Below are 15,618 nucleotides of genomic sequence, written 5' to 3'. Positions count from 1 at the left end.
TTTCTTTTTTTTTACTAATTAGAGATATTATATATATTAAGCTAGAAATAAGAAGTATTTAAAATTATATATAAAAAATAAAGTTTAAAATAAATAAAACTAGAAGTAAATTCATTTGAAATTATTTATAAAGCTAATATCTTAATAAGACTTTAAAGTATATAAAAGCTAATAATAAGAAATATTTAAAATTATATATAGAAATTAGAGTATTAATATAGCTAATTAATACTAGAAATTATTTGAATATTTCTAAACTTAGCTTAAAAAAGGAAATATATATTTTTTTTTATTATATAAAAATATAAAAGTAAAACTTCTAATAATTAAATAAATATATAAAGCTAAAATAGTAAATAAATCCCTTTAATAGCTATAAAAAGCTTTTATAATATAGTTTTAATAATTATTAGAGCTAATTATATAATAATCTTAAAATTCTTAGATATATAAATATTTTTTGATTTTATATATTATTTTAATATTTTATTATAAAATAAATAAAAGTCTATTTCTCGAACTTTATTAAATTTAATAAAAATAATTTAGTTTTTATATTTCTAGCTCGAGAAACTTTTATATATAAAGCTAGAAATTAATAATAAAATAAATTAGTATTAGTTTACTAGTAATATATAATATTATTATATAATATATATGAAATACTAGTTATATTAAATTAGTAAAGTTATTATTATTTAGAAGTAAGGATTATAGTATCGTGGTATTAATATGCGACCCCTAAATCTGCTAAGCCTAATGGGGACTAGTCTACCGGTCGAGTCACGCCTGCGACGCGAGATCACATGACTAGTCACATGACCAGAAGTTTACAGTGCAGCTGTTCAGACAGTAATTAATAAAGAAAAAGAATAATAAATTAAAGAATTTATTTTTAGCTAAATTATATTTATAAAAGAAAAAAAGATTTAAAATTTGAAATTAAACTTACTTTATTTAGTTTACTTAAAGAAAATACTAGCTTTTTAGAAATAAATTCAAAGTTAAAGGTAATATTCTTTAAATTAGTACTTAAGGCATTTAAATAATCTTGAATTAAAATTAAGATAAAATTAAAAGCTAGCCCTAAAACTTATATAAGGCTACTAGCTTTTAATTATAATAAAATAGTTATAATCTTATATTATTTTATAAATTTATATTTTACTTTTATTAAAGACTATTTTATAAATAAGGTAAGTATTAATTTGGCTTATTATATATTTAGGCTAAGAAATAAGTTTTGTTTTTTGTTTTTTCTTCTTTATAATATTTAATATTTTAAAAGCTAGTACTTATCTTATAATACTTGCTTGTAATATCTGGCTCCTTTAAACCTTCCTCTTTTCCCTCTTTAGTAATTTTATTATTAAAACTATTAAAATAACTATTTTTGCTATTACTATTAACTAAGACTTACTTTATTCTATCTATAGCATTCTAGTCTTAACCGGCAATAGTACTAGCCTATATATAATACCTAGAACCCTGCATGAAATAGTATATTAGCCCGATATAATCGCGTTTATTGTCTTATTTATATCTCTTGCTATAACGCTTAGTGGCATACTCGCAATAATAATCATGCTAAATATCTTTAATAATGTGCTCTCCACGGCTGAAATATCTTTTAACTCTACTATGTCCTCTTCGTTTAGCGAGATTTCCAGCCTGCCGGCTAAGGAACTGGTTTCTTCAAGAGAAAGCATAGTGGGGCACCGTATTAGCGTTTTGGGCGATCACAGCATTTATGTGGTTGGGTATTCTGGTCAGTATGGTGCTCAGCAAAGTGAGGATCGGGAAAGGAGAGGAAGGTGATCGAATTACAGGGAAGGGGAGTTATATTGGGAGTCTGTTTTGGAGCAAAGGTGGCAAAGAGGTGGTTCAGGAGAGTGCCTGAGCGGTCTGTTTGCGAGAGGCCACAGATTTTTGGTGGAAGCGATGTGGGTAATTATTGGGATAGATACAGCTTTCCTTCTCGTCATTACGACTGCTCCTCTGTCTTTCTCCTACATTCTTACTGCACCTTGTGATGTCTAAGCATTGTCGGAAGCTTTCTCAGAGTGTTCGAAGGAGTCATCATTATGCTCATGACCGAGATTTCTGGCCGCCTGGGGTGGATTTGAGAAAGACAAGTGGCGCACAGCCAATACATCTCCCTCCGCTTTGTATGCCTGCTCCATCTTGGAATAAAATGGGCTCTTCGACGAGAACATTGCCTCAATCGACTCCAATGATCGATCAGCCGTCTCAGGGTAGAAGAAATAAACAATCGGAATCCAGAGGAGGTTCAGGCCTGCGAAGAGAAAGTACGTTCGGGATTTGAGATGAGCGAACATGATAGGGTTGACTAGGACTGTCCAGCCGACGCCAATGGCCCATCCTGTTATGCCGAACCCGTTTCCTTGTGCTCTCATTTCCGATGGGAATATTTCCGTGGGGATCAGAAACGCGACGGTGCCCCAGGTAGCGGCGTAGATGAGGTTGAAAAGGAACAACATGGTGACGGCCGCAGGAGCAAAGGACGATGCCTTTGAAGGGTTGTGGACGGACCCCTCATAGAGCGAAGCTGCGATGAGATTGACGAGGAAGAGACCAAATGCGCCTCCAAGCAGACAGCGTCTACGCCCAATTCTGTCAACAATTTGAGCACTGATGATGGTACCGACTGCAATTTATTAGCTCGGGTGCAGCAGAAGTCCAAGACGGCTTACTTATCCCGATAGTGTTAAGGCCTCCAGCAAGACCAGCTTGCTTAATAGAGCTGTAGCCTGCTTGTTTCAATAGGACTGGAGAATATGCCGTGACGGCAGTGATACCCGTCCAGGATGCCATAATTTGGAGCCAAAGGCAAAGCCACGCTCGCCTCCCAAGATGGGCTCCATTGGTCGCACGTCCAAGGAGAACTTTGACGAATTGTACGGGTGAGCTTGGCTGGGTACCTTCAGCAACGGCACAGATCTAGGTTGTCGAGATCAGTATATCTTCCAAAGCAAAATGAATGATGATAGATAATTACCTCAAGGAACTCCTTCTCGACTTCGGGCCCGGTGCTACCTCGAATGTGCTCGAGGACCTGCAAGACAGTCAGCATTATCTTCGAGACAAAACAGATCTCGCATACCTCTTTAGCATCTTCGAATCGCCCGACAGAAGCCAGGTATCGGGGAGAATCCGGCAGGAATTTAATACCTGCCAACAACAGAAGTGCTGGAAAGCATTGAAATGCCAGAAGGAAGCGCCATCTGACTACCGACGTTCCATTATCGACGAAGGAAAGTCCAAAGTCTTCACGAGTCAGCCTTGACACACCTCCACGGTCACTGCCCAGGGGAGAATTTACCAAGCCAGTATGCAACACTAATTCCTAGGTAGTTCGCAATGAACACGTATCCAAGGAAGCCTCCACGATGACCTGCTGAGGAGACTTCTGCAATGTACACCGGGACGATCGCAGTGAGTGCGCCGGTACCAAGTCCAGTGACCACTCGAGCAACCAAGATGAAGTCAGAGGATTGAGTAGCCGCCTGCAGAGCACCACCGGCAAGAGCGAATATTGCCGCTAGGAAGACACCATTGATACGGCCAATTCTGTCTGCAATCCAGCCACCAACGAAGGCGCCCACGATTGCGCCGAGATAGTAAATGGAGACGATACCCCCTTGATGGGTAGTATTTGTGACTGTTCCATCTGGGAGACCAATGCCAACCTCCACAACATAATTGGGGCTGGCATTGACCTACGAAAGCCCAGGTTAGTGATTTGTATGTATCAAAGTAAAGGATGTAAAACATACGCCTCCCATAACTCCCTGGTCATATCCCTCAAAGAATATGGCAATCAGACTGAAGGTTTGTATGAAGACAGAGAGTTGTGTCTTCGACCTGCAAAGCTTCAAGTTAGCGTGACCTCGTTCATTTGTTGATTAACAAAGATACGCACAACTTCTTCCAGAAGGTGCCCAAAGCCATGGTGAGTATTGATGACAGTAAGTGGAAAGACAGGGTATTGACAGCTTTTGATTTGTGGGGCGCAGATACTTGTTTGCTGAGAGAGTTGAGGGGAAGATATAGTCTTAAAGTATTGCAGGATTCCCTCCCACAAAAGCCCCCAAAAGGCCAGAACCCCGAGAATTGAAGGCGTTCCTAACCATGTTCTCCGGATTTGAGGTTTTCTCCACACTGAAATCCGGGAATAGGGCGGGCAATGAGCACGCCAAGTTGTCAGAACGCCTGACCTCTTAAACGGCTCAACGTCTGCACCAACGTTTAGACTTTTAACCGTTTAAGCGTTTAAGCGCAGGAGAGCATCGCCACTGGCCAACTTCTCCGAAAAGGCGCCCCGCAGCTTAAACGGCATTAAAGCTTCGCTACCGACTTGCACATGGCTCATTATTTCATTTTCGCTGTTATTTCCAGTATCCAAAACCCGAGCTCTGTCCGTGTCTCCTCGGGAAGCCTCCCGAGTCCTGGTAGACGACCGGCTCAAGTATTGGCCCTAAGCGAGTTTCTATAGACTGAACTCATGCTCGCCACGAGGAAATATTTTAAATTCCCTTCATTTCGCAGTTGTTCGTTGTACATGTCGACAGTTCTCCGCCGAAAACTTGCTATTTTTCCAGATCAACCATGCCTTCAGCTACATACGTCGACAGCAATGGTGATACGAATGGCAGCATTCCAACATTATCACAGGGACTTGACTTGACAGTGCTTGGGCTGAACAGTGGTACCTCCATGGTAATTATGCTCTATATCCACAAATTGAGCGACATTTAACATTATCAGGATGGTATCGATTGTGCTCTTTGCAGATTTCGACAGGAAACACCAACCTCGCCCATGCATTTCGAGCTTCTCAAGTATGGCGAGATTCCTCTGGAACAAACGATCAAAAGGCGAGTCATGAAAATGATCCTCCACAACACGACTACGCCTGAAGAGCTAAGCGAAGTGAACGTTTTGCTGGGGGAGACTTTTGCATCTGCTGTCAAGCAGTTCGCGGAAGAGAACGGTGTTCAGTTAACCGACATTGACGCATTGGGATCTCACGGGCAAACAATTTGGCTCCTTTCCATGCCCGAAGAAGGTCAAGTGAAATCTGCCCTGACCATGGCAGAAGGTTCAATACTCGCTGCACGGACTGGCATCACCTCTGTTACGGATTTCCGGATATCAGATCAAGCAGCTGGTCGTCAAGGTGCTCCTCTCATAGCCTTCTTCGATGCTCTCGTTCTCCATCATCCCACAAAATTGCGTGCTTGCCAAAACATTGGCGGTATTGCAAATGTCTGCTTCATACCGCCGGATAGCGAGGGTGGTGTTGACGAATGCTTCGATTTCGATACTGGGCCCGGTAATGTTTTTATCGACGCTGTTGTTCGTCACTACACAAATGGGGAGCAAGAGTATGACAAAGACGGGGCTATGGGCAAGAGAGGTCGTGTTGATCAGGAGCTTGTCGATGGCTTCTTGGCACACAAATACTTCAAATTGGAACCTCCAAAAACTACAGGCCGTGAAGTCTTTCGAGACACTCTTGCATTCGAGTTTATCAAGAGGGCAGAAGAAAGAGGACTGAGCCCCGATGACGTTGTGGCAAGCATCACCAGAGTGACTGCACAAGCAATCGTTGAACACTACAAGAAGTACGCACCTTCTCAGGACATCGACGAGATCTTCATGTGTGGTGGAGGGGCCTACAACCCAAACATCTCAGCCTTCATTCAAAAGAGCTACCCAAAGACGAAAATAATGATGCTTGATGAGGCGGGAATTCCTGGGGGGGCAAAGGAGGCCATCACTTTCGCGTGGCAAGGTATGGAGGCTATTGTTGGCCGATCAATTCCTGTCCCCACAAGAGTTGAGACGCGAGCTGAATTTGTACTCGGTAAAGTCTCTCCGGGGAAGAACTATAGGGAGGTTATGAGAAAAGGGATGATGTTTGGAGGTAGTGCGGATCATCTTGCTCCCGTGAAGGAGCTTTTGAACTATGTTGATGGAAAGGTTTTTGATAACAAATGGTAGTCGCAGCAAAATGTTTGATGGAAAGTGAAGGCGTTGCTAATCTTTTTGCTCTTATGTTTGTGTGGAGACCCGCGTTTAGGTTATACTCACTCCATATTTGTTATTTGCTCTGATTGCGTAATTACATGAGACTCTCATCTCAGAGAGCTTAGCTTCCGTAAGACAATGAAGCACCTTACTCAGAGATTAAATGGTCATGAGCAATCCCTGTGTAAGAGACTGCGTCATTACTCTGCGTACACTATTGTACCTGTCCACTGTACGGAAGACATCTCTAGTCTGCCTCTAAATGTCCCAGTATATTCTCGTATAATCTGCCCTAGGACCAAGTTGAGGAGAACATTCGATTATACCAGACGTCCTGGAATACTTAATGAGAGTCAGTGAATCGAGGGATGCTGTACGCAGAGAAATGGCGCAGCATCTTACGTTGACCTTCGGAGAAAGCTTTTTATCAACTTGACCCACTCACCACCCCTTGCTCGACTTAGGAGCACCGTTTTGCACCATGAATCGATTTACTTCTTCAAGAGTAGTGAAGGAGATGCACTTTTTAACTGTTTTTCTAAGATCAAAGAAGCAAATCCTATCATATAGTCGAGTCAGGGGCATAATTACTGGAGTATCCATGTGGGTCGTGCTAGGACGAGCATGATTGGCTCCGCCGACGACCCTGACATCAGCCCCCGCTTTTTGCGTTCGACGCCTTCGAGACGAAGACATCCACAACCCCCAATGAAGCCATCGCATCTCATATTTTCCTATATGCAGCGACCGAAGGGTCTGTGGACTTAGGAGCACATGCGCGCATGCTGATGAAGTCTCATAACCGATGGTTTTGATGCCACCGTTGCCACGATAGGGCGGATTCTGCTGCGATGGAGCCCAGCAACTGTCGAGCCAACCTCAATCCCATGTCTGAGGGAGCTTTCAGACCGAAAAAACAAAGACGTATTTCACGAGCCTGCGACTTCTGCCACAGGCGCAGTATACGGTGCAGACCAACTCAAGATGATGGCAGTCGATGCCGGAACTGCTCGGACTTTGGCGTCGAATGCACTTTTAATAGGCCCATGAAGAGAAGAGGAGCCAAACTTAAGGCAAAGCCTCAAGCAGAGGATTATAAGTCGCCGTCAAGCGAGCATGCAAACCTCTTATTACATCTAACAAATCCGCAAATCAACCAACATCAGCCATCCTATGGCACTTCCCACGAGAGCGCAGAATCCAGCCTGAAGATTAACTTCTCCATCGACCTCAGTGAAAATCACCAGGCGTTAGTTCTTGATAATCTCGCAAAGATTCAAGACCTTGTCACAGTCTACTTTGAAGTCGTATATCCAATGTGAGTGGTGTCGAGCACTTTACTTGCGATGGCGCGCTTGTCGAGTTAGCAGTGCAGACCTACTTACCAAGCGCATCTTCCTCATGGGTCTCCCTCGCATCTAAGGAGGCGAGTGTCGTAACGAAAGATATCTAATTGAGTCAGATTCCCACTGTTCCACAGACCAACCCTTCTTCGCAAGATCAGCACCCGCGACTACCTATCAGACAAAGCACAATTTGCCATGACAATGGCAATATGTGCTTTGGCATCTGCCCGAGCACGAGATGGAGCGCTGTACCCTACCAAATGGAATCCAGATTACCTCCTAGAGCCTGCAGCGGAGGATTTCTCTTCTGCTGCAATTGCCGTGCTTCCATCAGACTGGAGCAAAATGAAAGGCCTCGATTGGATGCGCACATGCGCGGTGTTAGCCCTTGTTGGAATACAAGTAGGCAACATCCAGATGATGCACCAATACTTGGGTACATACCATACCCTGGTGGCGATGGATGGGCTTCATGATGAAAAAAACTGGCCCAGGGATATCGACATGGTCCAAGTTGAGGAGCGGAGAAGGCTTGTCAGTTCCTCGATTCTATGCAAGGTTAATTACTCATACTCTTTAGTTCTGGTCCATCTATACTTTGGACGTTTATTCGTCAATCGTCTGGGGCGGCGTGATTCGCTGTCGAGAATCACAGTCTCGGGTCCTGTATCCCAGCGAGCTCGACGACGAGGTGTTTTCTCCAACGGGTATCAGGAATGGTCCTAGCTCTCCAATGACCCGACGAGACAGTGCTTTTTCCAAACCAGCCATCACTGACACGGGCTCTTGGCTTCACGGATGGAACTTTACCACAGAACTTTACCGAATCCTAGAGCATGCCATGGATGAATTTCATCGTCGTCGGCCACAGAATATTGGGCCGTTCTCGCCTTCTGATCTGTTTCATCGGAGTGCTCCTCCCCAATCTGTAGTTCTTGACAAAATCATTCTCATGCACGAGAACTTGCCAGCGAGATTCAAAGAGACGAGGGGCGTTGTGGGTGAAATGACGGCGGATAGATACAGTTTCCAAGCGGCGAACATTGCAGCCACCCTCCAGGCAAGTACTGCTTTCTTTCAGCATGGGGTATTTCCTGACGGAATCAGCTAGCACGCATGGTCCTGTTTACAGCAGAAGATGCCACAGTTGAACAGAAATGCGCCATCGCACGAGAACTCCTTGATGACTTTGCCAGAGCCCCAATCTTCTTCCTAAAGGCAATTTCCTCGCCTCTTCTGCATCATCTTGCCGGAATTGGTTCGATTTTGGGATCCGTCATCGAAGGGCAGTTGTCGTTGTCAGAGTACCTTCGAGTTCGGACAGTTTTGTGAGTAGTGGTTGTATTGTGTCGACGCCTCGAATGATCATGCTGATATAATGCCAGGTTGGCAATGGCGGATCTTCTAGCAAGCCTCGAAGCTTCATTGACCAGAAAAGCTGGCGCCAGCGAGCGTCTGCGAGCCTTGCTCTCTCGAATCGATGAGTATATGAGTAGTCAACGCCAACAAGAGATTTCCCTTCCGGTGGCAGAGACTCACCAAGAACAAATCGAATGGCCCGCTGGCACGCAAGTGGATTTCAATCAGGGCGATATGTCATTGGACTCCCAATTTTCTTTCCAATTGCCACAGGAACTGTTGCTTGACTGGCCTTGGCCTCTCGATCTGACCCAGGGTTTTGGGAACTTCCAAGGCACCTGACTGAACGAATTCGCTAGATATTTACTCAACGAATTCACTTTGACATAAATTTATATGGCCCAAGTCCAGAAAATAATTTATGCTATTCAAAGAGCGATATCCTCTGCTTTTCCCATCTATATAATGTCCACTTTAATCTGTTGTGAGAACCACCAACACTCGAGCAGCTCCCTCTCCTACTCTTCAGAGTCTTCGTCTGACTATCACGATTTACCTCGTCCTATCAGGACAATGGCAAACATTGGAGGAGCCAACGGTGTTGGTCAAGATCCATTAAAGGATTTAACCGTTTTCCCCGAAGGCTGCAGCTCAAAATCCGGAGGCTTGCTGTGCCCTCCCCAAATACATACCATCTACCCGTTCTATCGCAACGCAGAACTTTCCGAACCCACCGACGAGCAACTCTGCGACATGGAAGTACTCACACCGGGCCGCGAACTCCAGTTCGTCACCACTACGCCAGCTTCCAGTTTGCTCCGAGCGTGCAAGACATCTCGAGAAGTCATCTTGAAGACTCATTCTGGTTGCATCGAGTCAGCACATCGGAAGATCCGCTTCAACGAAGATCACGATTTTATCTTAATGTACACACCTAAGAAGTGCTGTTGGGCTTTCCCAGGCATATACTCCCTTCCAGAAACGATTCCCGACTTTCGCAAGATCTTTGCGGATGTGCAACACGTTGCGCTGACCGAAGAATGTCTGGAAGGTTTTGCTGGAGCTCAATTGCACCGTGGTCCTAAAATTCCCAAACCCAGTGGAAGACCACGAATGTAGCTCGTATCTGAGTTTCCTTCTCTACAAATTTTCTACATGGTTCGGACTAATACAGAAGTAATGGCACGCTACCAATCTGTTCCTGGTGAACCTTTCATCCAGACCTTGGAAGAAGTGGACGGCAGATATCTTGCTTTATTTGAGCAACATCTCAACGCGCATAGATATTACTCGGACTTGTTGAGCTCATTTCGCATCGAGCTGAACGCATTCAAGGGGGAGGAGAGGCTTGATGATTGGAAAATTCCGAATGTAAATTTTGTGTACATCAACAAATTAGCTCCTCTAGGAAAGATAAGTGGGCTAGGGCCTTGGACCATCTTTGGAGACAGACTTTTACATCTTCAGGTGGTGGTACCGCTGGCGACGTTTCGAGGCCTGGAGATCAGAATACTCGGGCGTTGAAAGCAATTATCTTGCAGTCACTCAAGTGTAAAGAACATACTTGGGAGGTAATTGGTAGTGTGCATTAAGTGGCGCGCTTCGAGCATTCGTGGTAGCTCAATCTGGCGGTAAGAGCCAGTGGGATATCTTGCAGCATGTCCTGAGAACGAGATCATTAGATAGAGCATCAGCAGAAGACAGTTGCCAAAAATGAACCCCGAAGTCGTCAATGTGGGTGATATTACTGTGCAGCAAGAAAATTGATTATTGATTCAATAGCGCTTGCAGTAGGATACTATAATAAGGCTTAAAAGGGGCTAAAGTATTACTTGAAAAATTCTTAAATATTCTTTGAAACTTATCTTTTTTTCTTTTAATAAAATTGTAAATAAGAATTTACTAAATTAAAGTTCTTAAAAGTAAAGTTACTTTTACTAAATTCTCTAATTTTTACTTAATTTAAAATAAGTAATAAATTTTGCTTTCCAAGCTTTTTTAAGTTATATAAAAATAAATAATATCTTATTTCTTAAAAGAATAAATACAAGAATTTAGTACGTCTTATAATTAAATAATATAATATTAAAAATCTAAAATTAATTTTAAAACTAGTTATTTAAATATATAACTTAATAATTATCTTATAATTCATTTATTAAAAACCTCGAAGTTCTATAAAAAGATCTTACTAATAAATTTTAAAGGCTTAAAGTATATTAGCTAAATAACCTTTAAATTACTTTAAATAAATCTTATATACTAATAAGCTTTATTTTTTTTTTGAAATATTATAGAATTTGTTTTTAAAGGCACTTATAATAAAATTAATTTTAGTAAAATATTTATTATAAATTTAAAATTAAGTTTTAGAAATTGCTTTTTTTTATAAAATTTATTTTTTATTTTTTAAAGAACTTTTTATAATATAAGTCAAATATTTGAATTTTAAAAAGTGTTTTTTAATATAAATATATTTTTAAGATATTATATAATAGCTTTTAATAAATAGTTTCGAAATTATTTATAAAGCTTATTATATTAGGAAAGAAAATAAATTATTATTTTATTTTAAAAACTTTTCTTATAAATATTATTAAGAAAAATAATATAAAGTTATAAATAAAATTTTATAAAATATATTAATTATAAAATTTAAGAAATTCTTTTCTAAATAAAAGAATTTAATAATATATATATATAATTAAAGAATTATAAATTTAAAGCCTATAATATAAATAATAATATAATAATAATATAATAATATAAGAGAATTATTAATTTCTTTACTTAATTTCTAAGATTTATTATATATTATATTATAATTAATTTATATATTTTAAGCTTAAATAAAATTAGAAAATTAGAAAATTAAATCTTGCTTTTATATTTTATTTATTAATTAAGTATATTTAGTAAAAAGAAATTAAAAAAAAAGAAAATATTTAGTTATAAAATTCTTATATTTCTATTTTTTTCTTTAATTATTAATTAGATTCTAGAAATATACTAATATACTAGCTTGATTTACTATTATTTTTAATATTAAAAGCAAAGTTGCAATTTTTTAAATATTTTTTATAGGTATTTCTATATTTAATTTAGATAAGTTTACTGTATTTACTAGTAATACTAATTCTAATATTAATTTTTTGGTTTATATATTAGATTAAAAAATAACTATATATTTAATAAAAATATTTTTTTATATATATAATTATAGATTATATTAAATTCTATAATTTTATAATATTATATTATAAATTAAAATACAATTTTTAGAATTCTTTTTAAAAAGAATATATTTAATATTAAAGCTAAAAAATACTAAAAATTATAGGATATTAATTATATTAATTATTAATTTAATTACTATATTAAAATCCATATATTAAATATTAAGAAAATAAATTAAAAAGCTTATTAAAAGGCTTTAAAAAATATTAAAATATAAAATAAAGCTATATTTAGAAAAAGAAACTCGAATATATATTTAATTTAATAATTATTTATATTTGAGAAATTTTCCGAAGAATATAAGAATATACTAAACTAAGAAGTATTTCTTAGAACTCAAAGTCCTATTTAGAATAGAATCAAAAATTATAAGAAATAAAAAGACTTTTTTTTAAATAGTTCTGGGCCTCTAATCCTATAGTATTATAGTATTCTTGCTTTAGAAAGCATTTCTTATTATAGCTAGATATAGATAAAGGCCTATAACTATTTTCTATATATAATTAAACTATTTTATAACTATATAAAACCTTCTATAACTAGTTAGGAAAACTATTAGAATATTTCTTCTCCTATTTAAGTTCTCTTATAATCTAAATATCTAAATCCAATTTCTTTTCTTATTCTTTTAATATCTTATATCTCTTATTATATTTATAGAAATATCGAATTCTCGGGCCTATTTTTATAAGAGAATTCCTTTATTATATAGCTAATTCGAGAATAAGTTAAGAGAATTAGAAAGGCTATTATATTTATTTCTATTTCCTTTATTATTTCTATAAATATATTTCTTCTAAATATATAATAGATTAAATAAAAAAGAAAGATTCAGAATTAATATCCTAATTATAAATCTTATTAAATAGAAATAAGCTTCCATAAAGATATTATATTATTAGTTTATATAAAACCAGATTGGATAATAAAGAAAAATCTCTTTATATTTACTTATAACTTAATCTTAGTTTTATATTCAAGAAAATATAGGTTAATAGCTTGTATTATAAGAAGATATTAAGTTATTATAGACCGAAACTCGAATATAAAAGACCTTAAAAGTATATTATAATTTATCTGAAACCGAAATTACTAGCTTATAATTATAATAAATATATTTAATATTTTTTATATAATTTTATATAAAAGAAAACAGGAAAAAAAGCTATTATTTAAAAATAAAAAATATAATATATATTTAAATAAAACCCAGAAAATAAGTCTAATATAATATATAATATAATTATTTGGGCTATTATATAAATTTTAGAGAATATAAATCTAATTAATAAAAATAATAATTAGACTTTCTATTAAATAAAGAAATAAAAGAAATTCAAAAATATTATATTATATATATAAAGCTTATAAATTATTAATAAAAAGAGTATTTATTTTAGAACTAGTTTTAGTAATATTTATATAACTTTAGACTATTTTAGATAAATATAAAATATAAATATTTAATATATATAATATTAATTAAATGAGTTTTTATATTAAATATATTACTAATTTAATAATAATTATATTTAGTATTTTATATTTTATATTTACTAATTAATAATTAATAATTCTAGATTTATATTATATATTTAGCTAAATAAAAGTTAATTATAATAATAGAATATATTTTAATTAAAGGTTTTATAATTAAAGCCTTTATTATTATATTTTATAAAATATTTAAAAAAAATTAATAATTTCTTTTTAATAATATAAAAAAACCTAAAATAAAACAAGTTATATAAATAATAATTTAGTTATTAGCTAGCTATAGTATTTCTATTATTAAATTAAAAATATATAAAAAGGCAAATATTATTTTCTTATTTTTAATAGTTATAATAATTATATAATTTATGAATTTATATTTATTTATAAGTAATTAAATATAATACTTTTTAATTTATTAATATATTTTATATACTTTTATTAATTATTAAATATAGGCTATTTATTATAAAAGAAGTATTAATATAAGTATTTTATTAAAAATAAAGTTTATATAAAAAAATAACTTTATAAAAACCATATTTCTTTAAATATTAATTTGAATTTATAAAAAAACTATTATTAAAGAAAATCTTTATTTCCTTAATTCTAAGCTAGTTCTTAGAACTATAAAGCTTTATACTAAGAAAAAACTAAATAATTAGAAAATTAAAAAACAGCTTTATATTTTTAATAAAAACTACTTTAATAAAACTATTTATATTTTTAATAAAAACTACTTTAATAAAACTATTTATATATTTATATTAAATAAGCCTTAAGCTAGAATAAAACCTTTTAAATACTTAATATAAAAGAAATAATTAAATACTTCTTTTAATTTTAAGTCTTTTTATTCTAGTATTTCTTTAAATAATAATAATAAAATAAAACCTTTTTTATTTAATTGAGCTTAAAATTATACTATTAATAATATTATTAATTTTATTTAATTCTTTTCTAAGAATAATATTATTAATTATAATAAAAAGAATTCCAGAATTAAAGATCTTAATTTATAATAATATATTAAAACCGCTTTTATATAAATTTCTTATAAAATAAAAGAAATCTTTATATATATAAATTTTCTTAAAAAATATAAAAAATATAATTTTTTTTTTCTCGAAAGCTTTTAAATAAAAAGTTTAGAAAAGAAGCCTAAATTAAAGCTAATTTAAGAGTTATTATTAAATAATAATTATGAAATAAAAATAAATAAAAATTCTAAACTAGTAATTCTTTTTTTTATAAATTATATATTAAATCTATTTATAAAGGCTATATAATCTCTTTTATAAAAGATTTATATAATATTAAAGCTAGAAATAATAAGGAAAAGAAAAATGAATTTATTAAAATAAGAAAAAAGCTAGAAATTACTAAATATTAATATAAAATAATAATTAAAAAAGAAAAAAATAAGATTAAAAGAAAAGTTAAAAAGGCTTAAAAGACAAAAAATAATTAAAAAAGAAAAAAACTAAAAAAACTAAAAAAATAAAAAGCTATAAGATAAAAAATATAAGATTAAAGCTATTAATATTTAAATAAAATAAGGAAATATATAGTCTCTTAATTTAAATAATAATATATACTTTAATATTAATAAATATACTAATTATTTAATATATTATAAATTAATTTTAATAAAAAATATAAATATTATTATAATTTTAAAGTGGATTATTAATAATTTGTACTAGAACCTTTTTATTTTGCAAAAATCTCTATTAGGTAATTATAGATTTAATTAAGGGCTATAATAATTTAATTTTATTATTTCGATATTTTATATAATTAATTTAATAATTAATATTTTATTGCAAATATCGGAGTTGGTGGTATGTCGGAGTTGCTGGGTCCGACTTGCTAGTGCAAGTAGGCCCCAGCAAAGCGAGGAATTGCCGTCGGGTAGGGGTGGGGGGTTGGGGCTAGTACGAAAATCAGAAAATCACTTTTTGCTTGTGCGTTTTGTCGACTAGCTCGCTAGAAGTATCCACTAGCCAACCGCCCAAACCCCCATCCGCCCACGCCTAAAAAATAGATTTTTAATCACAGCTTTATTATAATTACAAATCCTTTAATATATTAATATCCCATAGTATTTTCGATATCCTGATAACTA

The 15,618-nt window shown here is 34.5% G+C and overlaps 4 protein-coding genes across 4 annotated transcripts; 3 read left to right on the top strand and 1 right to left on the bottom strand.

Annotated features, from left to right (window-relative positions):
* Window positions 1-1,934: 1,934 nt before the first annotated feature.
* Window positions 1,935-4,178, bottom strand: K444DRAFT_557318 (putative MFS sugar transporter). The gene is made up of 7 exons (XM_024876779.1): window positions 3,944-4,178; window positions 3,798-3,885; window positions 3,344-3,740; window positions 3,125-3,288; window positions 3,020-3,076; window positions 2,715-2,961; window positions 1,935-2,668 (listed from the first exon to the last, which is right to left on the bottom strand). Exons 1-7 carry the CDS (start codon window positions 3,970-3,972, stop codon window positions 2,037-2,039), a joined length of 1,614 nt encoding a protein of 537 aa, XP_024739223.1. The 5' UTR covers window positions 3,973-4,178; the 3' UTR covers window positions 1,935-2,036.
* Window positions 4,179-4,718: 540 nt separating this feature from the next.
* On the top strand, window positions 4,719-6,145 carry K444DRAFT_610394 (UPF0075-domain-containing protein). The gene is made up of 2 exons (XM_024879737.1): window positions 4,719-4,740; window positions 4,789-6,145. Exons 1-2 carry the CDS (start codon window positions 4,738-4,740, stop codon window positions 6,025-6,027), a joined length of 1,242 nt encoding a protein of 413 aa, XP_024739222.1. The 5' UTR covers window positions 4,719-4,737; the 3' UTR covers window positions 6,028-6,145.
* A 625-nt stretch (window positions 6,146-6,770) lies between these two features.
* K444DRAFT_557314 (uncharacterized protein) lies at window positions 6,771-9,197 on the top strand. Its single transcript, XM_024876778.1, has 5 exons — window positions 6,771-7,372; window positions 7,517-7,934; window positions 7,981-8,460; window positions 8,508-8,728; window positions 8,786-9,197. Exons 1-5 carry the CDS (start codon window positions 6,906-6,908, stop codon window positions 9,099-9,101), a joined length of 1,902 nt encoding a protein of 633 aa, XP_024739221.1. The 5' UTR covers window positions 6,771-6,905; the 3' UTR covers window positions 9,102-9,197.
* Window positions 8,745-9,936, top strand: K444DRAFT_339469 (uncharacterized protein). Its single transcript, XM_024872011.1, has one exon. It carries the CDS (start codon window positions 9,156-9,158, stop codon window positions 9,876-9,878), a length of 723 nt encoding a protein of 240 aa, XP_024739220.1. The 5' UTR covers window positions 8,745-9,155; the 3' UTR covers window positions 9,879-9,936.
* Window positions 9,937-15,618: the final 5,682 nt, after the last annotated feature.

The sequence above is a fragment of the Hyaloscypha bicolor genome (assembly GCF_002865645.1).
Source record: "Hyaloscypha bicolor E unplaced genomic scaffold K444scaffold_53, whole genome shotgun sequence".
In the NCBI taxonomy this organism is placed as follows: domain Eukaryota; kingdom Fungi; phylum Ascomycota; class Leotiomycetes; order Helotiales; family Hyaloscyphaceae; genus Hyaloscypha; species Hyaloscypha bicolor.
This window is presented reverse-complemented; position numbering and strand designations above follow the sequence as displayed.

Excerpts from the sequence above, each read along its gene's own strand:
- K444DRAFT_557318 (XM_024876779.1), bottom strand. The coding sequence starts at position 3,972 with ATGGCTTTGGGCACCTTCTGGAAGAAGTT. Across the intron at positions 3,886-3,943 it reads GGCACCTTCTGGAAGAAGTT|GTCGAAGACACAACTCTCTG; the intron begins GTGCGTATCTTT and ends GAAGCTTTGCAG. Across the intron at positions 3,741-3,797 it reads ACCAGGGAGTTATGGGAGGC|GTCAATGCCAGCCCCAATTA; the intron begins GTATGTTTTACA and ends GGGCTTTCGTAG.
- K444DRAFT_339469 (XM_024872011.1), top strand. The coding sequence starts at position 9,156 with ATGGCCCAAGTCCAGAAAATAATTTATGCTATTCAAAGAGCGATATCC.
- K444DRAFT_557314 (XM_024876778.1), top strand. The coding sequence starts at position 6,906 with ATGGAGCCCAGCAACTGTCGAGCCAACCTCAATCCCATGTCTGAGGGA. Across the intron at positions 7,373-7,516 it reads TTTGAAGTCGTATATCCAAT|ATTCCCACTGTTCCACAGAC; the intron begins GTGAGTGGTGTC and ends TAATTGAGTCAG. Across the intron at positions 8,729-8,785 it reads CTTCGAGTTCGGACAGTTTT|GTTGGCAATGGCGGATCTTC; the intron begins GTGAGTAGTGGT and ends ATATAATGCCAG.